The following is a 26,747-nucleotide window of genomic DNA, read 5'->3' on the forward strand; positions in this document are numbered from 1 at the left end:
ATACAGGGTGGCCCAAAAGTAGATATACACCCCTGCATTGATCAAATATAACATTCTAGTTTATAGGTTTATTTGCTTCGGCTGTTCCGAGCTTAAGATATAAGTAAAAACACATCAAGAACAAATAATATAGCAACTAAGTCTACCTGATGGATAACAATGAGAAATGATATAAAGTGTAGTATGGTACTATATACCTACTTTTGGGTCACCCTGTATATGAAGGATAGGCATGTTGGTATCTAATAAACTTACTCAAATCGTGATTTCAGAACGACTGAAGAGATTGCTGACATAAATTAAGAAATCACAAACAATGCATTAATTTTAGATTCAATAGGTAGTTCGCATATTGATCTACTTGTCGTAACCGTTTCTTATTGGAGTGTGGCGATTACTACTTCTGAGAATTAATATTGAATCCAAGGCAAATTTGCAATTTTCTAAAAATACCACAAAGTACTCTGAAATACAATATTATTACATATTTAATAGTGAAACACAATATTTAGCACAATTCCTGGTTTTCATCATTTATTTAATGTGAAACGATTTTTTTAGGTTGTCTGGGGTAAAATAGGCGATCGCCATTAGTACCCTGACCAATCCCAAGAGTCACGAACCTGAGAAATCTCAGATCGGAGATGTTTCAAAGGAAATTTATTTACCTCAGGTTTTTAAGGCTTAGAGGGAACAGAACATAACAGAACAAATGCAAATTATTATTAATGATTATTTATTAAAATAAAATAAAAATAAGCAAAATATTGAAAGAAAACGAACAACAATATGACTTAAATAAAACGAAACAACATTTCAAAAAGGATATATCTCATTCTTTATAGTTCAAAAGATCCTCTAAAGCAATATGATTAGCAATATGTGTATGCCAAGTGACACCTGTTCTAGTCTTTGTATCTTGAAATTTTGTAGGTCATGGCTCTGCAAAATTTTAAACTATTACTTGAGCCATGACAAGATTAATGTTGTCTAGGGGAAATGAAGTTATGATTATAGCACCTTCTATAAAGTGACGTCCCACGAGGATCAACCTCGGCTGCTGGTAGTTGGAGAGTGGCCCTCGAATTTTGTAAATTTTTCTGATATATTTTTCGAATAGGGTGTTGGCCGGAACATACAGTCACACAATGTTAATTGACGGAAATGGTACTAAAGGGGGAACTTGAGTATGAGAACATAGGTAGGATGGCATAGCGACGTAGAGATAGGAAGAATATCCGTTTTCGGATTTCATTATTTTCCCTAATTTTCTTAATTTGATTATCCACTATCGATGATGACAAAATCTCTGTGGTTGCTACAACCACATTTTCTGTAGGAAACCACAACCATCAAAATTTAACTTAGTGGTTTATGCATTTCCAGGATAATATCTGCAATCCTGTTATTCCTGGAGCCTTGAAACAAATGGAATTTTATTTTTCAATTAGAATAATAAGAAAATTTCTAGTCCAAAACCAACCAAGAGAAAACATGTCTCTGTTATAAGAAAAATGATGATTCAGTTAATTTAAAATTATCTATAAATTATCCCAATAATTATCCCGTGTCAATACAAAAGGTACTAATGAATACAATTCATACAAAGGATACTATGAAAAACTCCGTTCTTCGTATAACACTAACAATATCTCAAACTATGGCTTTCTAACTGAATGTGCAACCATAAATTTAGGCAGAACCATTTTATTGTTTAATGTCAATATAGTTTCTTGTACACTGATCCTCCGTTTTAACGGAGTAAAGGAGACAACAGTGATTCCATCCTTGTCGTTTGTCCGTAAGTTCTGATACTAAGTTTACTGCAACTAATATAAACAATTACATTACGAAAAAAAAAAAAAAAAAAGAAAAGAAAAAAAGAGAGAAAATACAGTTCTACACTTTTAATCAAACACACTATCCAATCTGACAAAGTAAAATACCTGATATTCTATAAATGTACACCATGACTCAGTAAATTCAAAACTTCTAGTTTAAAATCAAGACTTTGAATTGAATCGGCTGCACCAGAAATATGTTAAATCGTGGTCCGTAAAACCGAGTGAATTTGTATATCACAGATATATCGAGGCACATTCAGAAAGTAACTTTCCCAAAGGCCTTGAACAGAAACAATACACAATTGAATAGAAACATTTATTGTATCAGATGCAAGATATGTTTACCTATTTTTCAACATATTCTCCATCGGAATTCGGACATCTCAGCCGTCTGAGATTGGAACTACTGTTTGACAACCTCCTCCGCCTTTCCGTCATTCTGAAAATGCTAATGCTGATCTGCCAGAAGTTTCTTCAGGTGTAAGAACAGACTGTAATCGGTCGGAGCGAGGTCCGATCTATACGGTGGATGATCCAAAATCTCCCATCCGAACTCCTGCAAGAGATCTGGCGAGCTGTGTGGGCGGGCACTATCGTGCAGCAGGACAACACCAGCACTGAGTATCCCACGCCACTTGCTCTGACGAGGATTTCAATCGACGCTATGCCCCGTACATTCAAAAACTTTAACACTGCTCGCACCTCACACGCGGCGGGAGCTGAAATAGGAACCGTCTATCTTCAACCACTGCCACGATGCTACTAAGAGCACTAGGTAAATTCTGCTGAAGCATGCGTCATGTTAGGATCTTACTCTCTCAAGTGCATGTATAACTGCCACCAGGTTATAGAAATATTTTTTTGTGGACGCTCTGTATATTTCGTAAAGACAGTGATTATTTTTTCGATTTATACTTTATTCTGCGACGCAAATAAGTTCTTTCTTCGGTGGGAATTGCTTCTTTCCCACGCAATCGAACAAAGAAGTCTTTCATCGTTTTTTCACATATATATATATTTAAAACGTTGCTTTGTGGTGAGAACAGTAAGCGACGAACCTTCTCAGGGTTTCTCCCTGACTTATTAATATGCACAATATATATGCTACAGTTATTTGGAACTGAATTAAGTGCTTTCTTTAATCGTTTATGGAAATATTGCAGTAGACTGGAGCAGATCAGAGTAGAACAAGTGGCCAAGTGTCAGATCGTCGCCAGCCACATCGCTTTACCAGTTCGTTATCTAAATGTTCCCACAGTCAAGTTATCTCAATGTCTTGTGCGTCGTGGCCAGTGGACTAATATTAACGTCAACTCCATTTTATGTTCTATTTGCATGTACATACAGGTGATTTAACCTGAGTGCTTTTAACATTGATTAATGGACCAATGCAGTTCGTATCTCGAACCTCTTGGTTCGAGGAGTGTTACTCCATGTTTCAAAGCAGCAACCACGCACGTCGCGTTGGGAATCAAGTGTGATATGTTAAGGGGCACAAGCTATTAGCCGGTGAAGGACGTTTTCTTACGGCTAGCCCCAATCAATAAGTCCCAGGTTCATATACCTTGTGCGTAGTTATAAACGCGCCCTCCAACATCAGCATTCCACTTTGGAGACTGTAATTTTGTTGAAGACTCGTGTCGACTCTTCAGGACTGCTTGTAGCAGCAACCATATTGCTACGTGGGATTATCCCGGCAACTTTTCCCCTAGTGCTGATCCCCCAAGTGCATCAATGGCGTGAGAAAAGCATTTATAGTGAAATCTCAATTATAATCTTTTATATATACCGTATATCAAAGTGATAAAGGGCTACACTATAGTGAAAAAGTAAAGTGTGATTTTAATAATGGAAATAATTATACATATTCAGTGTTAAGTGTTGTGATCGTTTCTCTTCGTTATTTTTCTTTTTAATAATATTCTAATAAATAAGTATAGTGTCATTTAACCCAGTGTGCGTTGTGTGTGTGAGTGATGTTTGTGTGCGTTATGGTCTGGATGACCGTCTGATCGTCCATGAGGTTCTCGAGACGAGACATCCGAACCTCTCGGTGCCTAATGCTCATCTCATCATTGAGACCAACGAGCAACTCGAAAACGATTTTGTAATCCCTTCTTGGAGAGGTCCTTCAACGTCTTAGCCAGGTAAGTCCAGGTCTACGGAAAATACTCATTGGTAGGGCAACGGAGGACAGAACCACGACTTGACGATTACACACGCAGTCACTTCGAGCAACATACGAGTTTCCTAGCTATGGAGTCCATGGGAAACTTACTTTCTGGATGCGCCTCGTATATGAACAAATAATAACTGATTTGAAATTATGGTCCTATGAAGTGAGAATGACTAACACTCCTCTTGACTTCCATACGAATGTCCCTGGAAAATACTTTAGTGGTAAATCCTCAATGTGATTAAGGAGCTTTCAACCCCATTCTTCAAACCGATCTGATTTGAAATCTTCCAAGTTGAAGGGCAACAGAGATGGCGGTAGATCAGTTCTCCCCTGCAATTCGAGAGGCAATTCCCACACAGGTAGGCTTGTATTCTTCGTGACAACAGGAACGTGGATACTGCTTCTCTTCTCCAGCCAAGAAGTTAACGTTGGACCACTCCCTTCGTATTGAAATACTGACTGAGACTCGACACTTCTGGATTCTTCTTGTCTTACTGTAAGATAGATGACAATAAAAAATACCAGTCAATATTTTTTGATGTTTTATAGCTTCTAGATTTTATTTCCCTTACTTTAAATTTTAGTTCCTGAAAATTCCTTGTACTTACAATCTTTCGAATGTTCCCTGGGGCCTTGTTTACGGAGGGTAAGAATAGGGGTAAAAGTAGTAATAAAAAAAAGTATCAAAAATAAGAAAGGGCTAGAAATTCTTTTATGTTTTCATTATTTTTGTTCCTATTTTTATCCTCTATGAACAGGGTCCAGGAGAGAGCCGAAAGCTTGAAAGTGCAAGGAATTTTCTGGAACCAGAATTTAAAGTAACTGATTTGATTCCTAAAATTCCTAAGTCTTAGCATATTGTCTCCTAGTTTGTAACATTAATGTATATGTTAGGAGCAAAACATTGATCTTTGACGTACAGCAATGTTCAAAATGATTGTCGCATATCTATAACTGTCTTGTGGGAATATAATTTGATAATGATTTTGCAGAGTACTTTTAATATTTTGGAATTGTCAAAAAATAAAATTAAAATTAAAATTTGCAATTGTTCTCTAGGACTCGGTGGTGTTATATATATATATATATATATATATATATATATATATATATATATAAATTTGGGTGGTTAACTTGTCTTCTTTCATGGCTAAAAAATTGTTAAACTTCAAATTTGAGGATTTTGACCTAATATATATCATTAGGGGCACGAGTTTTTCGCACGAAGAATTTGAAAATTTCGCGTTTTGTCGCATTTTCCCACGTTTTGTCGCGTTTTCCCAATAAAGTTTCTCATTTTGTAGCTCTTGGTGGAAAATATATTCCCTGACATTTTTACAATTATTCCTTTACTTCATAGATCACTACAGAAATAAACCATTAATTACCTAGTAACAAAATTGACTGAATATCTCACTTGACATTATAAATTTCACTTATAGAAAAATTATATTTTTAAAATCAAACTGAAGGAAAATTAGTAACTAAACTTACTATGAGTAGGAAGTTTGCGATGGTGATAGCTAAAGCTGAACATGTTCTCTATAGCCGTGTCCGAATCATCCAAAATGCACCGTTCATGCCACGTTCTACCGTTCCATCAGAGGAAAACTTTCGTTTTTAAATCAATGTAAACGTATTTTTATAATTTCCCGTATTGTTAGAAATTTCGCGCAAAACTGCCAATTTGGCGTTTTATCGCGCAACGGAAACCAATGAAAATACACACAAGAGTATCATAAAATGTCAAGAAACTGAAAATTATTTAATTCTGACCCATTTCGTTTTATCGCACATTGCGAAAAACTCGTGCCTCTATAATATCATCTTAACACTTAGAAATTAACAATTCATAGTCTAAAATCGTTTTTGGTGCAATCTGATTGATTGATTCCTCTCTCTGATTCACAATGTTACACTTTGATCCTTGAAGATTGTAGTCTAAGGTTATCCGTGAAAATTTACCTTTGGTGCAATTTGATTGATTAGTCACTGCCTCTGATTAACTACAGATTTTGGACTTGAAATCAAAATTTGTTATAAAACCAGATAAGCAACTATTAAAGCCGATTGATATAAATCCAATTTTTTAGATTTTGAGCCTTAGGGTTTGTAGCCATGATTCATACATAGTGGAACTATCTTCAGTGAAATTTGATTGATTGACCCGTGCCTCAAACTTCGAATTACAAAGTCTAAATTTTTAATTTTAATCCGTTAAAAGTTTCATTGTTTTTCCAACTATTCATTTCTACTGGTCTTCAGGTCAAGTAAGGTGAATATATCAAGCTGGTCATTCATAAGAATTTAACATCGAATCAAAATAAGATTTCGAAAATACTAAAGACTAAAACAACAATGGGTAGTGGGTTCTTTACTTCTTTTTGGAAAAACGATAGATAAGGGTGAAAGGATGCTTTCAAACAGGAAATTTTTATACTGGCAATTCAAGGAACACTAAAATTATCAACACAATGGAGAAAAATTATCAAAATATGTAGTTCTACAAAGAGTGTAGTTTCCTAAAAGTACATGCATGTAGAAGATGACAAAGGTTTTACATATGACATCAATTTGCCGCCTCCATTTGGGTGTCACAAATAACTGACAAAAACTTTCCCTATACGAAAATACACACATACGAACGAAAACATACAAGAATGAGAAAAGGACAGCGTGTCAGTATAAAAGATTATATCAACAATAGAAATCACTGCACATATCTTTCATTGCTTTTACGAACGGCACACACAATAAGTTAGCTCTAAAATTACAAGGAAGGAAAAAAAAAAAAAAACTTCTGGAAAACTTGAACTTAACAACTAAATTTCTGAAGGATTTTAAAACTATTGCAAAAACGTGCAGATATTAACTTCGTTTCTACTAAATTTGAAGCAAGATTTAAACAGGATTAAACGTTGAAATATACAAATATATATATATTCAGTTTTGTGCAAGTATTTGCATATATTTTTGATTGCAATTACGTATCACTTGATTAGCTGAGAGCTTATTAGTAGTTTGACAATAATATTAAATATATTGTAAATAATATACACACTAAATATGCTCACATATGAAGATAATATATTCTAACAATACGACGAAAGTTCTTACATGTCTCTAATAAGGCCATTAAAAAAAAAAGAAAAAGAAAGAAAGAGAAGGAAGACAAACAAACAAAATGAAATATCGGAAGTTTATGTTTAAATACCTAATAATTTAAATAAAATATTTACTAATTCAAAGAGTGAAAAAAAAAAAAAATCAGAACTTGTCTTAGGTAAAATTACGGCACTTACTTCACGTGACTAAGAAACCTTGTATGAGTGTAGAATCCGAGAAGGTCATAAATCAATTTAAAGATTCTGATGATTCATTTAAATTAATCATGAATTTTAACGCATAGTTTTACTTACATGCTATTGTAATTCCCAAAATACTTTATACTTCCGCCTTTCGGCTCTTCCCTAGTAGAGCCTTGTTCACGGAGGATAAAACCATTAGGAAAATAAAAAGAAACGGCCTTACCGGGGTAGAGCAGTGTGAAGAACACTTTGTCTTAGCTGCCAGTTACACGTCAAACGCTGCAGCAGCACCTGTGAAATGGCGAGCTCAAGTTGTATGTTCTTTCTTTTTCCAGGAAACCCAGCTCATGTTAATGTTATTTGTTTCGGTTTCAAAGTAATGTGTACTGTTTAATTACTGTTTCCCATTACTTGTTTAACAAACCCATATCCTTTGGACAGTTTTAGGAAAACAAATTTTCAGAAACAAGTCTTTTTATTTCATTCTTGGCTCCCAATAAAAGTTTTCACTCAGTAATATTGTCTTTTGCTTCTTTTATATGTTTCGAAAGGCCTGAAACTGTGTGTTCTTTAGCTTCTCTATGCTTCTTGACCCCTACTTTTATTCTTTAGCAGGCCCATATAAACCTCAAGGCAACTGCTGATTTTTCATTAGAATTGGTGTGATAGCTCTTAAATTGAGTGATATTCTGTTCCAAGTTCGGGGGAGAAGGATATTATTTTTTCTCCTGTTTTTATCCCCGTGAACAAGGCTCTAAGGGAGAGTCGCAAGTCAGGAAGTTTTCAGAAATCACTATTCCATGTTAAAATTTCTGAGTGTATTAGCATATTGTATGAAACACTGGTGTACATCTACACGTAAAAAATCGATAGTCTATGCTTACACGTAAACAACACATAGACAATGTAAATGATGCAGACTATATATAATCAACCTGATATGCAATTTTAAATTTCTTAATAATATAGAAGTCCTAACATAATAGTAGTTGGGAAAGAGCAAAGAGAGTTTTAACGGAAGAAATTGAGATTGGATGATCTTTCTCTCTAAAAGTGAAGTGAAAGAAAGTCAATCTTTTTCTCTGTAAAGTAATGATATGCATAGCTCCAAATACGCAGGCGTAATATGAAGGTAATATAGCGCTATTTAATGAAATGAGAAAACAAACGAGTTTTAATACACCAAATCCTCTATAGGTGCGAATTCAATGATATACAACGAGTGAAAAAGTGGACGACTGGTACAGGACTTGATCCCGGGATCTTCGGCGTATCTTGCCGATCCATTAATCATTACTCTACTCTTTCACTAATTTTCCTTCTTTCATTAATATAATGATAATACAACTGTCAGACGTATTCTGTATATGGGCACTGAATTCTCCAAACACAACAGGAGGTTGTGGTACAAGCCATGTGATCTGAGTGAAAGAACACGCACCTCAAGGATGAGAAAGTGTATGGCTGTTCTGGACGCAGAATGGATAACGCATCGGCGCGGTACGCCGAAAATCCCGGCTTCGGATTTCAGTCCTGTCATCATCCACTTTTTCATTCTTTATGTATCGTAATATAGCGCTGTTTATAATTTCATGTTCTCCAGATATCTGCATTTTGCAGCACGACAGCGTAGGAAGAAAAAATGAAATCTTTGAGTTTTCCGTCCCACGGTTATGCTGGCTAGGCTAAAGGAAAATGAAATGAAATGAAATCTTTAAGTCTTACGTCCCACGGTTATGCCGGTTAGGCTAAAGGAGACGGTGATGATGTGAAAGGAATGAAATAGTGGAAAGAAGAAAGTGGAAGGAAATGGGAGAACTCCGAAGAAACCCACGCACACGGTGTTTGTCCACCACAAAGTTCACTTGGCGGGAGCGGGGTTTGAACCCGGGACCTCATGCACCAGAGGTAAACGCTCTACCACTGAGCCATCGTGGCCCCTGACAGTGTAGGAAGAGTGTTATATATATATATATATATATATATATATATATATATATATATATATATATATATATATATATATATATATATATATATATAAAATATCCAACATAGGTATTGGAAATAAATATTACTCTGTATCAACCTGTTACGTAATTGTTGATAATTATAATTGGAGAAAGTTTTATTGTTAATGTGTAGTAATATTGAATTTTTAGTTATAAAGTAACAGAAAACCTTTCCTAACTTTTGAGAAGGGCAATACAAAGGATATTTCTTAAAATACTAAAATGAAAAGGAACCTAAATTAATTCACCCATTTCTTATATTATATCTTTTTCAATAATTATAAATACTTTGAAAATATAATTTAGTAATTCTGATTAACCCTACTTGATTCATTGTTATTTCAACTTTCACTCTATCTTTCAACATCTCTGCAGATTAAGAATGGGGTTCATGATGTAATGACTAACATATAATGTAGTTTCTTTGGGAGAAGTATAAAATTGTTCCTTAATGTCTTTAGAACCGTTATTAAATAGTGTCTTTATCTTTCACTAGGCAAGCAAGCATGATATACTAGTTTTCGTTAGGAGTGGACTGTATCTTGAGTAAGCGAAGGTAGACGAACAGTGCAATGGGTTAGGATGCTATCCGCTTTCAACTCTTACTTACAACTCTTATTAACCCTTTCGTGAGCAGCGAGAAATATTCTTCCCACAAAAGGAGACTAAGTGTGTTCTTATTATTTGCTCTAACGGGAAGCGTTATTCCCAGCATAGCCATGAAGCTTTTTCGTTACAGGAATAATAATTACACTCCCCCCCCAAAAAATTGAGCTACTCGGTAAGTATGTGAATGGTGGCTGATCACCGCTTTCCAACTTTCCTTCCATTTTTCAATTTGAGTTTTCCTTTTCTTCCCTCAATACTGCACTCAAATGCTTTATATTGTAAATAAATATGAAATAATATAAAATATATATATACCTCACCTTCCGTGCGAGAGGTCCCGGGTTCGATTTCCGGTGGGGCACTCGGTCTAAAAAGTGTAAAAAGCTTTTTCAGCCCAGCCATCCTGAATGTTTTCTTCACACTAGGCAAACGCCGGGTGGTACCTAACATACAGATCCCAGACCGCTTGCTTTCTTCCCCAATCCTCTCTTCCTTCCCTTTCCCCGGATAGTATGTTCGCCGAGGGACGTCATCCCTCAAAACGTGACGGGCTAACATGGCCATAGATGCCGAAAGCCCAGAAATCTAAATCCTAAATATAGAATATAAAACCAACAATCAGCTATACTGTTAATATACTATTAGGAACTTGTGCTGCTAAATAGATGGACAATAAAAACCCATATATGTATTATCCATTGTATATAATCCTCGAGATGTTTCATTTGTGTAATGAGCCTCAAGATGCATTGTTCCTTGCCCCAGCACTGTAGCTATGTACAATGAAATTATGTTACTGTAAACCGTTGGCGCCGATTTGAGAGTAGCTTTGGAGAAGAGGGATTAGGGTGTGTGCGTTTCTTTGTCAGACATCCAAGCACAAATATCCACATGCTAGGAGATAAGCAAACTTTTGGGGGGCCGGGGCCTATTAGTCCAATAAGATCGACGCCCATGATGGAAACTAATTTTAAATCCAATAAAGTATATGACTCATAAACGTAAACTAGAAGAGCCATCGTTCTACCATTTCTAGAAAGAAAGAAAGGAAGAAAAAAAGGATTAAGCTTCAGATAAGGTTGCAGGTTTCATCTGTGCCCTTGTTCCATTTTGGTGCCTGGTTGAGTTTACCGTCCTTTTCTAGACCGAAGCTAGATATGAGGCATGGACCTTCAATTTAAAGCTGGAATCTGAACCAGCGTAATGCGTTCAATGTTCTTCCACTGGGATTGAACCGGGATCTTGTGCACCAAAATCCCAGGCACTACCCACTAGGTCAGAGGGGAACGCTGCATTATGTAGAAGACGATTATATTATTTTTTCGTTATTGCTTTAGATACGTGTAACACAACGCAAACATTAGCGGCATTTCCTTATTTTTTTTCCTTTTAGTAAAATACTAGATTTACATTACATTTCCGAACGTACACATACTCTCAATTTGCAACTATTTAGTACTTTCTTTGTTTCTGCTACAAGGAAACCACAATATTTGTAGTCTGCGTTGTCTGCATAGTATACAGAGAAAAAAAAGTACGTTATAGGCTATGTATAGATTACAGCGCAATCAGTAATAATGAGCAGACAAACGAGTAAATATAACATTATAGTCTACAGCACATCACTGGACTAAAGTAGAACGCAAGTTTTTACAGTTTACACTGGATGAGCAAAGCAACTATATAAAAGCTTTACAAACCCTTTCGCTGTTACGTGCAAATTGCCCATCCCTTTCTATCAGACTGTCTAACATACAGAAAAAATGAAATGAAGTTTTACGTCCCACGATTATGCCAGCTAAGCTAAAGGAGACGATAATGATGAGAAATGAATGAAATGGTGGAATGAAGAAAGTGAGACGAAAGGGGAGAAAACCCACGCATACGATGTTTGTCCACCACAATGTTCACTTGGCGCGAGATGGGATCGAACTAGGGACACTATGCAGCAGAGGTGAACGCACTACCACTAAGCCACTGCGGCAACAACATGCAGAAGAGGTCAAACTATAGTGTAACAATATAGTGTGGCTATACCTATATAGTTCCACACACATACCTGGTGAAGTTAGACAGGCGATCAGCTCCACAGGTTTTACTATGGTGATTCCAAAATTATGAAATTCCAGTAACACTGTCTTATGGAAGACACAAAACTGGTTTAAACTAAGTCTGATATTTAAAAATAAAAGTCAAACGAAGAACTTAATTTGGACACCAATTATTACTATTATACCTTGTTCCTTTAATTCTGCTAACTGCTCGTTGGTGTAATGAGTAAATCTGCAGTTATTACCAAATGGACATTCTCCAGTCGATAGAAATCTTTTGCATGGCGTCTTCTGGGATTCTTCTTCCACTATAGTTTTAGCACCTGAAGAAAGAAGACGACTACATTTTTAATTTATATTACAACATAGTCACGTACAATGAAGTAAACTAGTAATTTATTATCTTTTTAGATTATACGTTAAAAACCTTGTTATTATAATAACGTTCCAAATTTTACGATTCTGAAGTTCCTATTGTATTTCCTGATGGTGTTGGCACCAAGCAAAGAATTTATGTTCAATATGATTTAAGTCGAACTAAAGCAGTAGCGAATGATATGCAAGTTTCAGTGAAGTGATACCGGCTTGTAGACTTCCTTAGTCTCTTTTGAACCTCTATTCAGCTTCATCATATATACATTGGCAACATTATCCCCAATCTCAATACCCGCTTCGATGGGTTAAAATGATAATTTAAATGCACAACCCGTGAAATATTCTGTTTTCTTATAAGAGGCATCGATTTAAAATAATAAAAATTATCACAGGACCGAACCTCATCTATGCTGAAAATTTGATCCAGATCGGTCGGGTGGTTCAAGAGTAAAGTTTTATTTATTTTTATATATCTCCCCTCCCCTAAGTTCTACCGTCAAAGTGATACGACAAAAACAATCTCAGGACCGAACCTCATCTATGTGGAAAATTTGATCCAGATTGGTCTGGTGGTTCAAGAGTAACGAAGTCACAAAGACAGTCACTTTCCTTTCCTTTTTTTTTTTTTAACATATATCTCCTCCCTCTCCCAACCCTAAGTTGCACCGTCAAAGTAAAATGATAAAAATCATCCCAGGCCCGAACATCATCTATGTTAGAAATTTGATCGAGATGGTTCAAGAGTTCTTAAGTTTTCACTGCGCATTCTAGAAACGTTCAAGAACTTTAAGCATTAATTAAATTAATTAACTGTTAATGCATTCCACTAAAACTGCTAAAGGTGTTTTCAGATTTATCCAGCTATCACCATAATTTATATCAGTGTATTTTACTTGTGTCTGAGCCTGAGTTTTTTAAAATTATTACCATAAGTCCTACTTTTGTTACATTTTATTCTATGAAATTGTTCTCTTAATTTTTCTACATATTATACACAATATGACCAGTTCTTAGTTTCTTCGTTGATTAATTTCAGACAGGGAAGCCGATTTACTTGTCTCATTACATATATATACAAAGTTCCATACTCTCACGTATAAGCAACCACTATAAAGACATGCTTCAATCACAAACTCGTGTTATATTCAAAACATAATCACCAACAAACAATAAAAAAATAGCAAAAAATACAAATTTAAAAAAAACAAAACAAAAATAACCAACCCTCTCCTCACATACCTCAAGTAAACAAAAGGATTAATTCCAATGCTAATCGCTAATCTTCCTAAACTATCTCCCAAAACCACCTTAAATTACAAAAAAAAAAAAAAAAAAAAAATCTTAAATTCCAACTCCTAAAGCCACCATGGGAAAAAAAAAACCTATAACTACCTACTTTAAAGGCTACAATAAGAAAAAGGACAATCTTTAACTACACCATCTCCTAAAACTGCAATAAATATAAAAATATCCTTAAATCATCATCCAACACCGCTGTGAGTTAAAACATTTTACATTTTAAATCTAAAACCACTTTCAGTGCGATAAAATTTTATCTCCACACTAAAAAAATAAATAAATAAAATAAAAATAAATAAATAAAATTAAAAAAATAAAAAATAAAGCCTTTTTAAATTTTATAAAACACTATTTTTATAATAAAAACGATAAAAAAAATAGAGGCTTCAGAATGATAACCCAAACGTGACTCAAAATAAAGGATTTTGCTCTAGTTTGATAATTTACCGTATGCTTTGACGTTTGTTCAGCGGTCTACATGTCTTTGCATTGAGCTGAAGGAGCAGTAGAAGGGAAATTGGATTATAAACTACTCCAGTGTGAAATGATAACGAAAAACGATCGCACTGTCTACTCCAGATAGAGGAAGTGTTCTTTTAAGTTTACAAAACAAAGGAAATCTTATTATTTTATTTCCTTAAATTATCCTTAATATAGAAATGTATGTCAAACATACAGTTCCGTATACATCTAATCGGAAACACGTCCACAGAGTTAAGTTATTTTATATAATATCTTGTAATACGATTATGGGTTCGATTTCTCATAGGAAAGTATTGAACAAAAGCTTCAAGTTATACGCTACACCTAACTTGCGCTGGAGGTTTTCGTATTTTGTTTCATATGCAAATATTTAAAGGTCTATATCATGAATGAGAACCAGTTTTTGACTCAGAAACATGGGGTCAAATTTCTACTTGCCAAAGCGAGCACATTTCTAGTTAGATCGTCAGTTATTGACAACATTCACAGTAGTGCGAGAAGTCAGTACCCAATTTCTGTCTGCTGCAAATTACCAACACCATTTACCAGGTTGAACGAAGCAGAAAGCCCGCTCAAGGACAAGTAACTTGTCATTTGAAAAGCATTGTTTATGATGATGCTTTCTGACTACACTGGTTGGATGGTATGCTTTCCCGGATGCTACATTGAGAAATAAACCAATAATCATCTGAGGCCTATTCCATCATTGAACTTTGCAACTTTTCACTTTGCGCTTTGCAATTTGCAGCAAGGTTTATGTTCCACGAAAAAAATATTTCTGCAAAGTGAAAAGTGCAAAGCAAAAATTTGCAAAGACTTTGCAGAAATTTCTGACTTGTTCCACCATCATCTTAAAACTGAAAAGTGCAAAGCAAGAGTCTGCAAAGTTGTATCGTATTTTGCAAAGAATATTTTAGCTTTTCCTGAATGATTGACTAAGAGCCATTGTCATTTGGAAATGTTTCGGAGGTTATTATATTCAAGTGAAGAATCAAGTGAGGATGAGATTACTAAGAAAGTGTATAAAAACAGAATCAACTTCCACGGCATGAATTCATTTCAGTTTAAAGAATGCTTTCGTTTGACAAGTGAGCAAGTAGAATTTGTATTGGAGCACATTGGACCGGCTTTGGAAAGAACAACAAAACGTAGTAAAGCCCTTACAGCAAAGCAACAAGTACTTCTTTGCCTTCATTGGTTAGGAAATGGTGCTCAAATGCACGGTATATCAAAAGCAACTGTTTGTAGAACAATACACGGTGTTGTGAATTGTATTATAAACATTATGTTTCCAGATATAGTAAAATGGCCAAATGACAGAAACAACATTGCACGAGATTTGTTACGGAAAGGTGGTTTTCCATCAGTTTGTGGGTGCATAGATGGAACACTTATTAATATCGATGCTCCATCGCAAAATGAAGAGGTGTTTGTAGACAGACATGGGAAGCACTCAATGGTTTGATGATATGTGGTCCCGATTATGTGTTTTACAGTGCAAGTGCGAATTGGCCTGAAAGTGTACATAATAGTCGTGTTTACGTAATTCTGCGGTAAGCCGTCTATTTGAAGGAGGTTGAAGACCGTTTCCCGGTGCAGTTTTGCTTGGTGACAGTGCATATGGATTGAAGAATTGGCTTATACCACCTTTGCATAGGAATCCAGAAGATGCGTCTGAGCAACGTTTCAATAGAGCCCACAAAAATACAAGGAGAATTATTGAGAACAGTTATGGCGGTTCCCGTGTTTAAATCATATTCAAATGAGTCCACAAGAGGTTGGGAAGATCATTCTAGCGTGTGGCACGTTGCATAATGTTGCATGTACTGTTGTCGACAGGAGTTTCAGGTGATGGGCAATGACTTGGAAGAGAACGATGATGGGACCGTCGATGTCGAGGAAGAGAACGTAGCCCAACCGGCTGCAACTGAACGTTTAAATAACCTTCTGAGATACTTTTCCTGAATTACTGGATATGTACGTATAACAGAACCATTATATCTGTTGTTCACATTATTTTGATATAACTTAATCTAGCTAACCTAAACTGCTTAATCTTCGATTTCACAGATTTTGTGTTTATTAAGTATATTTATTAAAGTATTGGGATAGGTTAACTATTTCTTGTTTTATTTTATTTGTGCTGCATCCTTAAGTTAAAATTTGTAGTTTTGAATCATGTATCTTTGCATAAGCACGGTGCAAGCTCATGATGGAGCCGTTCCCAATGAACAACAAAATCATATAGGTTGGTTATAAGGTGCACAGTAGTCCTTAGAAACCTCCTTTAGCGACAACTGAGGCAGGAATGGAATTCTCTAGAAGTTGACCCAGTGGATGTGCCGTTCACAATGAACCTAAATCTCGTATAGCTTATTCAAGAATTTTCCATATCCGGGGAAAGAGAACATTTAGTAGAATTCAATTATTTCACTTTTCTTTATTACTTAGAAAAATATAATTCGCTCTTCACTACACATAAATGTATTGCACGATTACTGGAAAAGAACTACTGGTAAATCTCTCCACATATTAGTTGCATAAATAGCGCGTACATTTTGTTTTGGAAAGATGACAACCAACGGCGCCGACTTTCCAAAATTTATGTGGGTGCGTATCAATGGCGGGATGTGTTATATGTTTTCAGGTAAGTTTTGATATTTGATTGACTTATTTTTAGTTAAAATCTTATGAACACTGTCATAAAGGGTTATGCTGTGATAAAGTACTATAAAGATAAGTTGGGGCTGCCCTAGCTCAGTCGGTAATACGGCTATCTTAAACGCAATAGAAACGAGTTCAAACCCGGATCCAAACTAAAAATCTTGTGGGTGCTGGTGCTGGAGCCCCGGAGCACCCACGTAATCGGTGCGCATGATAACTCTATATTGTTATTGGTTTATTGAGTGGTCTATCAAACAAAAGTACCACTATACACTGTAATTTGTTACCCTATACCATGTTCTTTACCTTTCAATTACATTTATATCTCGATTTTTTTTTTGGGGGGGGGGGTCCTGAGTAAGAAACAACTTGCCTCTCACACAGTGAGGTTTAATTCCTTTTCGTTTAAAAAAAGCCAACGCTCCCTAACACATACAGAATGTTTCTAAACGAGGATGTTGTATTACTTAATGACATAATAGGATTCATATTAATGATAATAGAAGTAGAAATTTTTGTACTAACTGAAGCATCCAAATATTAACACAGTGCACCTACGCTACATTTCAATGACCCCCTCGTCGCCTTTATCTTGCGTGACTCTGTAGCCCTGCAAACCGATCTTCAAAATAAATGAGCCAATAGGAAGAGAGTGGACGATAACAAGACAAGAAAGGGGGGAACCTAAAGCCCCCGACTGATATAAAGACCAAAGATTAGCCCTTACTTTGGAATAATTAGTTGACATTGCAATAGACAACAACATTCTGAATAAATGTAATTCCCCAATAGTAATGGGAAAAATTGGAAGCAGAGATGTCTAAAACAGGAAACGTCGTCACCGGAAATAATATTTAACGTATCCGGCAAAAAATAAATTCAGGAACATGAATTAAATGAAAAACTATGTAACAAAAAGTATGAAAACCTCCTTAGACACTAGTAGAAGAGCCAGCACTTCCATTACTCAGATGTACACTTGGCAAATACACAAGTGGAAACACTATCCAAGTCCAGAGCAGTGGCCACGCGTAGCGTAGTCGCTAACGATCTCACCTTCGGTGCGAGCGGTCCCGGGTTAGATTCCCGGTGGGGACACTCGGTCGAAAAAGTGTAAAACGCTTTTCAGGCCAGCCACCCTGAATGAGGGTTTCCTGGGTTTTCCTCATTCATACCAGGCAAATGCCGGGGTGGTACCTAACTTATAGGTCTTAAGCCGCTTCCTTCCTCAATCCTTTCTTCCTTTCCTTTCCCCGGATAGAGTGCTCGCCCAGGGACGTCATCCCTCAAACGTGACGGGCTAAATGGCCTTAAGATGAGAGATCAGAAATCTAAAGTCCCCCAAGTCCAGAATACAGAACCAATCATTGAGACCCAAGTAAACTCATAATTTGTTTGTTGCAAGACACGGCAGTAACTACGGATGTGTAAATAAATATTGTATAAAATGCATTCAGTATTTTTTTTTTTTTTTTTAAAGTTATTCTGTGCTTGTTCATAATAAACTAACATGTGCGTCATGAGATCGATTGCGAAATATTCTATTTGCAGAAATACTTAATTAAGAAGAAACGCGATTCAAAATAAATAACACTTATGAAACTGGTACCACATTTCATACTGACAATTACCACTAACTTGTTAAATACTGGACCTAAAAGAACTTAATCTAAATGAAATAATAGGACACCCATTTACACATTTACTTACTGGAACCATAAATTAAATCAATAATTACTACTTCACAAAATCGAGCACAGTACTTCACAAAAGTACTTTATTCACGCAAAATCTAATAGGAATGTATGTAATACATAATTCACACAAACATACTGTATAATCTTTCTTATAACAGGAAATTAGTTATTCGTCACATATGGATTTAACAAAGCATTGTCATGCTTGATGTTTATAAAAAGTGTAATCATTCTTAAATAAAATTCACACTATACACTGTAATTTGTAAATCTATACTCTATTCTTCAACTTTCAATATATTTATATCTCTAAATTCTATTTCTGTTCATGAATAAATAATAATAATAATAATAAATCTGCCTCAGACATGTTTCATTAAACAAAAACGAAATTCGTTCAAATTTCAACGCTGTCACACAATTAGGTTTAAATTATTTTCGTTTAAACAGGCCAACCCTAAGTAACATATACAGGATGTTTCTAAACAACACCGACAACACTTGGGAGGTGATTCTTGACAGAAAGAAAAACAGTATAGAACAATCTGTGATCAAAAGTGCATAGTTCGGGAGGTATAGGCTGCCGAAAACGTAAAAAAAAAAAAGATAATTTTATAGATAATTATCGTAGTCGGGTCAAGACATCACTTAGGAACTAGTGTTCTATCCAAAAATGCATCTTTCAGAATTATTCAGTACTTGCGCTACAATTTCTAGAGATACAGTTCGGGAATATTTCAAATTTTCTGAATACTCTTTACCTGGCTCTCTGAGAATAGCTGCGCAAGTACCGGAGGATTCTGAAACACTGATATTTAGATAGGGCACAATGATGTCTTGACCCGACTATGATGAGACACACAGTGGTGGAGCTGAGGATATTTAAAATTCATTTTTCCACATTTTCGGCAGCCTGTAACTCCGCACATTTGACCACAGATTGATCTATTAGTTTTCTCTTATTTTGGTGTTAGGAATCACCTCCCGAACGTTGTCGCTATTGTTTTGAAACGCCCTGCATATGAAAACAAGAATACTCCAATGTCTTTGCCAATATAACGAAAACAGGAATTCAAGGCAGATAATCAATCACATAACCGTGACAAAAAGTTTTTACTTCTCGTTTTCATTTGTTACAGGGAGCAGTTACAGTAAGTCCACATTTTCCACATTGACAATTTGAAATGTTACTGATGCTTTTTTTTGCCAGTTCTTCCGTGAATTCTGACGGGGGAAGACCCACCTCCCTTTCTAGTTTCAACGCCTTTAACTTCTTATGGTAAATTTCAACACGCAGCAATTCGAGTTTCAACTTCTCTTTCTCGAATGCACTTCCTTCGACCTGTCTAGCATACTTTCTCTTCTTTAAAGGAATATTGTTAGAGCTTGTAGGCACTGGATCGCTCAGTTTAATTTCGGGCATCACAACTTCAGGAATGTGGAAATCTTCGTTTTCAATACCAGGACTTTGTTCTGGCAGCCGCACTTCTGCATATGATTCTGGAAGGAACAGCCCATCTATAACCTCATTGTCTTTCGCTAGTATAGTAAAAATAAATTCATCTACTGGATCCAGCTTAGTAGCTGCTCCGCCCTGATGTCCGATCTTCCTGGAGTTGTCTCGTTTTGCCTAGGAAAAAGAAATCTATACAGTAAAAACCATTACTTGAGTAATAAAGAAAAATGCAGAAAATAGTTCTACTACACTATTAAAAATATATACAATATCCGATTTTTGGGGAAACTGACATTTTTTGTTTTCAGTCGAAATTAAAATATGGCACGGTTATGTGTGTGTATATATGTGGCTTCAATCTAAACGGGCCAACGCAATTTTTTTTTTTTTCAAAAACAAAATCGTATTTTTGTCAATTTTAAATGCATATTTTCTTGTGCAAGAAGAGTAAGTGTCAGCATGGACTAGTTTGAAATGATTTTCCGAATAATGTTTGAAATACATTGAAACAATACACTGAAAAAAATTAAAACGCGTTTTACGAAAAAACGTAATTTTGAAACTGTCCCTTTTACATCTAAGTCACAAATATACTTATATTATTATCTTAATATAAGACAAGAAACAGCACTTCTTTTTTTCTTTCTTTTTTCTTTTTTTGTTTCTATTACATGAAACTACCGACCATCACATCTGAATATACGATATTATATACCATGGTGGAAAAAAATCAAGTTTTTTTTATTTAAATCGATTTTTTTTATATAAACCAGCCGTTTCTTCTTTCATAATACGTATCGCAAAATTATAAATAAAACTGGGAAGTAGAATTAAGTGTACACGTAAATGGCCCTCGTTTAATTTAAGAACTTTTAAATTGAGGTTGAATTTACATCACATTATATTTGCTTGGTTTAATTTTTCTTAAGTCATTAATTTAATTATATACGTGTAACTTTTAGGAATCTCATTCAGGTCAGAACAGAAGGGGTAAAGAATGAACAAAGAAGACTTCCATAAACGCATTGGTAGGTATTTTGTTAAATTCTGATACTTATCTGATGAAACTGAGGAAAAAACAAACTTTTTTTTAAAGAATCACTGGTCGTGGAACTTGAATCAATGATCATTCGAATTTGAAGTCAATATTCTGCCGACTGAGTCACTGCCGCTTTGCAGAGGAGCCAAAAGTAATAGTGTAAAAACCTACTACTAAGAGGCTTGAAAATGACAGTAAATTGGGGCCAAATACAGTTGCTACTACCTTTAATATAATAATAATAATAATAATAATAATAATAATAATAATAATAATAATAATAATAATAATAATAATAATAATAAAATAATAATAATAAAATAATAATAATAATAATAATAATAATAATAATAATAATAATAATAATATTAGAAACTTGCATCTAAGTTTGCCAGAATGTGACATTTTAAAGCAAGGCAGGTGGACAAGATCTTTCGAACAATACTGTACAACATAAGGTAAGGACAACCGCAATAAACTTTCTCGTTTCCATTAATTAAATAAAATAATACATGTTAACAATACTAAATGGTAATAATAATAAAATAATAAATGATATTACTAAAATATTTCTAAATAATGAGCAAGACTGCCTGTATACTTGCTGAGAAAATAGTATGAAAAATCCACCTCCAAGAGTAAATCCTCTTTTGCAATTTTTTCAAGCAGAAACAGCTTACGCTATATTATAGAGTTGTTAGTGAAGTATTTGTTCATGAAATATGAACAAAACCGGCTCAGCAGTTTTCGAAAAACAATCTTTAAAACAAATCATCTCGACATACACAAGAGTAAAATATCCTTTGCAGAGTTTTTCTTTACAGACCGTTCATATTCATACCACATTATAGCTTTGCTAATAAAATATTTATGGACATGGAGGTATGCGCATAAACGAGGATAGTGGAAGAGCACGCCTACACATACAATACTTTCATTATAACTCAAAATTCGTTTCAATATACTATGTGCTGACATTAATTACTCATATTCACACTCTCATTCCTTCACAAAAAGTATTTCACATCGTACTTTACCTATAAATTTTCTATTTCATAGAACCGCCTGCTCGAGTGAACACAATGTCGAGTACTTATTCTATGCAATTACTTATAGACTACAAGGGTTATGTTTAGCAGAAGGGGTCTAGAAGCACGTAAATAACAGAATTTACAGCAGAAATGACTGATGCAAATAGTTAGACCTAACATAACGTAACCAAATCTAACCTAACCTAACATAAACTAACCTGAACTAACGTAAACTAACCTAATTTTAGTGGAAATAAGCGAAATTCTATCGTTTGTTTCGGAATTATGCTGAATCCTTACACTAATATAGTCTAACATAAACTAACCTAAACACGCCGGGATAATTTTGGAACTAGGAGACTAAAATCAGGTAAAATCACCATGTTGATGTTACTTAAGTATAATTACTAAGCACTAACATAACATAACATAACCTGAACTAATCTAATCTAATCTAAAACCAAGCCTAAACCATCAGCAACACAGAAAATATACGAAGAAAGTACGAATTTTAAGCAAAGAATTCTGGCCCATTAAATCCAAATATCCTACCCTACCCTAAACTAACCTAATCTACCTACACCATCAAAAGGTACAGAACATATAGCAAGAAAGCACGAAATTTAAGCAAAATATTCCGGCTACCCAGTTCCAAAAATATACCCTCATCTAACCTAACCTAACCTAATGTGAACAGAAATTGTAACATCTTTTATTTTCAGTACTTTTTTAAAACTAAGGTTACTTTTGGTTAGATTACATTAGGATACGTCAGGTCAGGTTAGGTTAGGTTAGGTTAGGTTCAGAATTGAAACATCGCACCCGATACAGGATCCCGCCATAGGTTAGGTTCGGTTCAGAATGGAAATATCGCACCCGATACAGGATCTCTCCATACCTCAAAACGGTCAAACTTCAATTTGTGTATTCGTACACCCTTACGCATTATTCCGCGAAGAGCAAATAGTCTATCACATATTTCCCACCTCCCAATTGCACACACTGATTTTCGATATCACTACGACCACACATTGCTCACACTTCAATTACCTTTCCGTAACATGGAATTTCTCATGTGCACATTTTTTTTTTTTTAAACCTAATATTGGCCCCCATCTCTCCGACAGAACCCGAATTGCTTGACCCCTTCTGCTAAACATAAGCCGATTACAAATGACACTACTTACTAATGCTCGGTTTCTCTATAAGCCGTATAAATTGCCACGAGTAAAGGTCCAGTCTCTGTTCTCTCCAACAAGTTCTACAGATTTGGCTTTCTCCAAGACCTCTGTCCATGTTTTTTGTTTCAAACTTTTGATCAATGTATTGTCTTTATAGGAACCAAATATTATATGACATTTCTCTTTCACCACCTGAAGAACTGCTATTTTCTTCTCCTCAACTTCTTTTCTTCCCATTTCTGAAATAATTGACTAAAACTCCTAATTACAAATCCTTGTAAATACAGCGCCTAAAGTCGCACTTCAACATTCAACTGTCAGTTTGCAAAGACTTTGCAACTTTGCGGTTGCAGAACATCAAATTGCAAAGTTCTTCAAAAATAATGGTGAAACTCAAAAACTTTTCACTTTGCAAACCTTGCAAAGTGAAAAGTGAAAAAATGCAAAGTTCAATGGTGGAATAAGCCCCTGGTCTGAACTCTATTTACCAGGATTGAGCCCTATGAAACTACGTGGAAATTTTGAAATCTGAGATGAATGCTGTGAAAATTCTAGATGTGGATCAGTTGTAGAGGTCGGTATTAACCACAATCACAAGTACGGTTTTTCTGAATCTTCATCGGCTGAAACATGATACAGTGGTTCAAATTCTGAGGACAGCAACGGACATATGACCTTCCATTAAGGTAATGTTCTGTTTCTGAATTCTTCCATTCCTTCCAAATTTATAGCCACCCTGCGCAAGAAGAAAAGGCACTGTCTATTCACCCACCAAAGTCAGCATTTTCAAAGTGCACGAAAGTCAGCATTTTCTGTTTATTTCTCAGTGGGAGGGAAACTTAGCTTCCGAAGTAAAGTGAACAGTCCCTAAAATAATTGTCAGTAACGATCTCCTTTGCGGGGACCGGCAATACCGGCCGTAAGCCTGTCGCGTGTGAGGCATGACATCCCTCGGCGAGCACTTCAAGGAATGGGGAAGGAAGGAAGCGGCCTTGGACCTATATGTTAAATACCATCCCAGCATTTGCCTGGTGAAGAAAATATAGGAAAAACCTCACTTAGAGTGGCTGGCCTGAAAGAGCTGTCACATCTTTTCAACTGAATGTTTCCACCAGGAGCCAGTTCTTTGTGAAAGTGATACGTAACAGTATAAAATATTCTTACAACTCGCAGTGATGTACAGTGGAATTACTAGTGAGCGAAAATGAGCACAATAAGTTGTTAAAAATATTATGACAAAACACAAATAAAAAGAAAAATACTTTGTACGTGTTTTCACCGACGCTCATTAGATGTGGGAATGAAGATGTTCTAAAGAAAATACAAATGGTGCAGTGTAATGTCAGATTACTATAATATTCGGCCCCAAGAAGAACGGGAATGCAGAATGGCGGAAACTTCATAATGAGGAATACATAATTTATGACATTTACCAAACATTGTTAGTCATAAAATCTACGAGGCTCAGGTGGGCAGGTCATGTAGCCAGAATGCAAGAAAGAAGGAACTTCTGAAATTTTGACTGGAAATCCAATCGGAAAATGTCCATTAGGAAGACCTAGGCACAGATGGGAGGACAATATTAAGATGGATCTCGCAGAAATAGGAATACAAAGTAGAAATAGGATCCAATTGGCTAAGGACAGAAATTAATGGGAGCTCTTCTGAACGCGACATTGAATCTCTGGGTTCCATAGAGTGAGTGAGTTAATTAAGTAAGAATGAGCTAAGAGTAACTCTCGTCCGTGTCCGTAAAAGGGATGGTTCTTTCCCATATCCTTGCCGCAACAAAAAAGTTTGTCCGTATTATGGAGGTATCCGTCAAGGGAAGCTTTACTGTAACAAAATAGGAGATAAATATTCAAACAGCAAAATGTGTAACGAATATTTCATTAGACCTTCCCCTTGCTGCACTGTAGTCAAAGCTCAGCTTTTAAGGGGCTAGGAAAAATTCACGTGAGCAATTGATTTGTAGAAAAATATGATAAAACTCATAAATGATAACTAAAAAAAAAAAAAAATGTCGGAAAATCTCAGTTTGGGGTGAGGTAATAAGTATGAAATAAGATCCATACTTTAAAGAATACAGAATAGTACTATAGAACTGTGGTATTCGTCGTGGTTAGGATTCTCTAAGACATGTATATGACACTCACTTTTATCTTTCTCTCTCTCTCTCTCTACATAGTTTACTTTTATCTCTCTTTCTTTCGTTTTACCCAGCTGCGTCACGACGAATAGCGAGTTCTCCAATACTTACATTCTTGTGAGATCCGGAGCTGGGAAACGACAGACAAGAATATAAGTACCGTAAAATAAAAAGTAACTAAGCTAAACATGAACAACAAGTTAGACATCAATTACACGCATAAATAACACACCTGATTTAAAATTTATAACATATGTAATGACACTCAGCACGAATTATACTACATTTAGGATAACATCAAATCCTATTCGCGATAAATCCACAAAGATCGGTCATAACTACGTGCCGAAATTTGGAAAATACATGGTACTAATTATCATTTTGTTTTAACTGTTTGCGGATAAGACCCAAGTAGTACCTCCGGTTTGGACTTGCTAACGAGAGGATGTGAGTTCCTTATTGAAGAACGCAGCAGAGTGGATACGAGTTTCTCGACAGAACACAACACAGAGTACGAAGCAACTGATAGCAAATGAATAATTCGATCTTCACATGACATTATATTTTTACTCATGGTCATTTCGCTATATTCGGTATATTTCATACGATCTGGTACCACGGAAAATGACCTACGTCCTCTGATTACTCGTCGAAATTGATGATCGAATCCAGTGACATGACACGTTACTTGACAAGGATTACGGTACGCGTTAACAACTTTATACTAGTTGTATTTCAGTGAATTGTGATAGTATTGGTTTATATAAGCAGTGAGTATGAAACTACATCTTAAGATGATTTTTTTTTTTTTTTTTTGATAATATAATCGTTCACGCACTTTTTAAATAATGGGTTCTCTATTAGAGAAATACCTGCATCCAGCCCTGAACTAAATAACAATCTTTCAATTAATTACTTCCAGTTATAGATGCGCTCTCGCGGTCTTTTATTCGAGTACCGGTTCCCTTCTTCTTCTGGACTGTTATTCGAAGATCTTACGTTAGAAATAAAAGTTAGGTTATATTTTTGGCAGATATCTTGTTTGTTTTACGAATAGTGGTCCGGACAGAGGTACAGTATGTACCCGATCTCTCATCTGATCTCTATCCTTTCACCTGTTTTCAAATTATGCATATATTTCCGGACTTGCGCTTCACGCTATAAAATTACAAGAAAGGAAAAAAATAAATACTCACTTCTAAAAGATAGATAATATTCATTTCTTAATCTTGTATGCATTGACCCTTTCAAATGTTTTTTCCTGGCTTCTACATCATCTATGAATGAGCGATCACAGTAATCGCAATAGTATCTTTTGCCCATGGTAGTACTCCTTAGCTATCACTGAAAAAAAGAAAAAAGTTATTTTG

At 35.4% G+C, this 26,747-nt stretch overlaps 1 protein-coding gene across 4 annotated transcripts in view; it reads right to left on the minus strand.

Annotated features, from left to right (window-relative positions):
* Positions 1–3,119: 3,119 nt before the first annotated feature.
* Positions 3,120–26,747, minus strand: part of LOC145660708 (zinc finger matrin-type protein 5) — a 48,731-nt gene continuing 25,103 nt past the window's right edge. For all 4 annotated transcript variants that reach the window (XM_081726063.1, XM_081726060.1, XM_081726062.1 and 1 more), the window contains exons 2-4: positions 26,574–26,721; positions 12,189–12,326; positions 3,120–4,517 (exon numbers count right to left, since the gene is read on the minus strand). In XM_081726063.1, the coding sequence (XP_081582189.1) occupies positions 4,273–4,517; positions 12,189–12,326; positions 26,574–26,700 (510 nt within the window). In that variant the 5' untranslated portion in view covers positions 26,701–26,721 and the 3' untranslated portion in view covers positions 3,120–4,272. The remainder of the gene's footprint in view (positions 4,518–12,188; positions 12,327–26,573; positions 26,722–26,747) is intronic.

Source organism: Thermobia domestica, chromosome 9, assembly GCF_964235325.1.
Source record: "Thermobia domestica chromosome 9, izTheDome1.hap1.1, whole genome shotgun sequence".
Lineage (NCBI taxonomy): Eukaryota > Metazoa > Arthropoda > Insecta > Zygentoma > Lepismatidae > Thermobia > Thermobia domestica.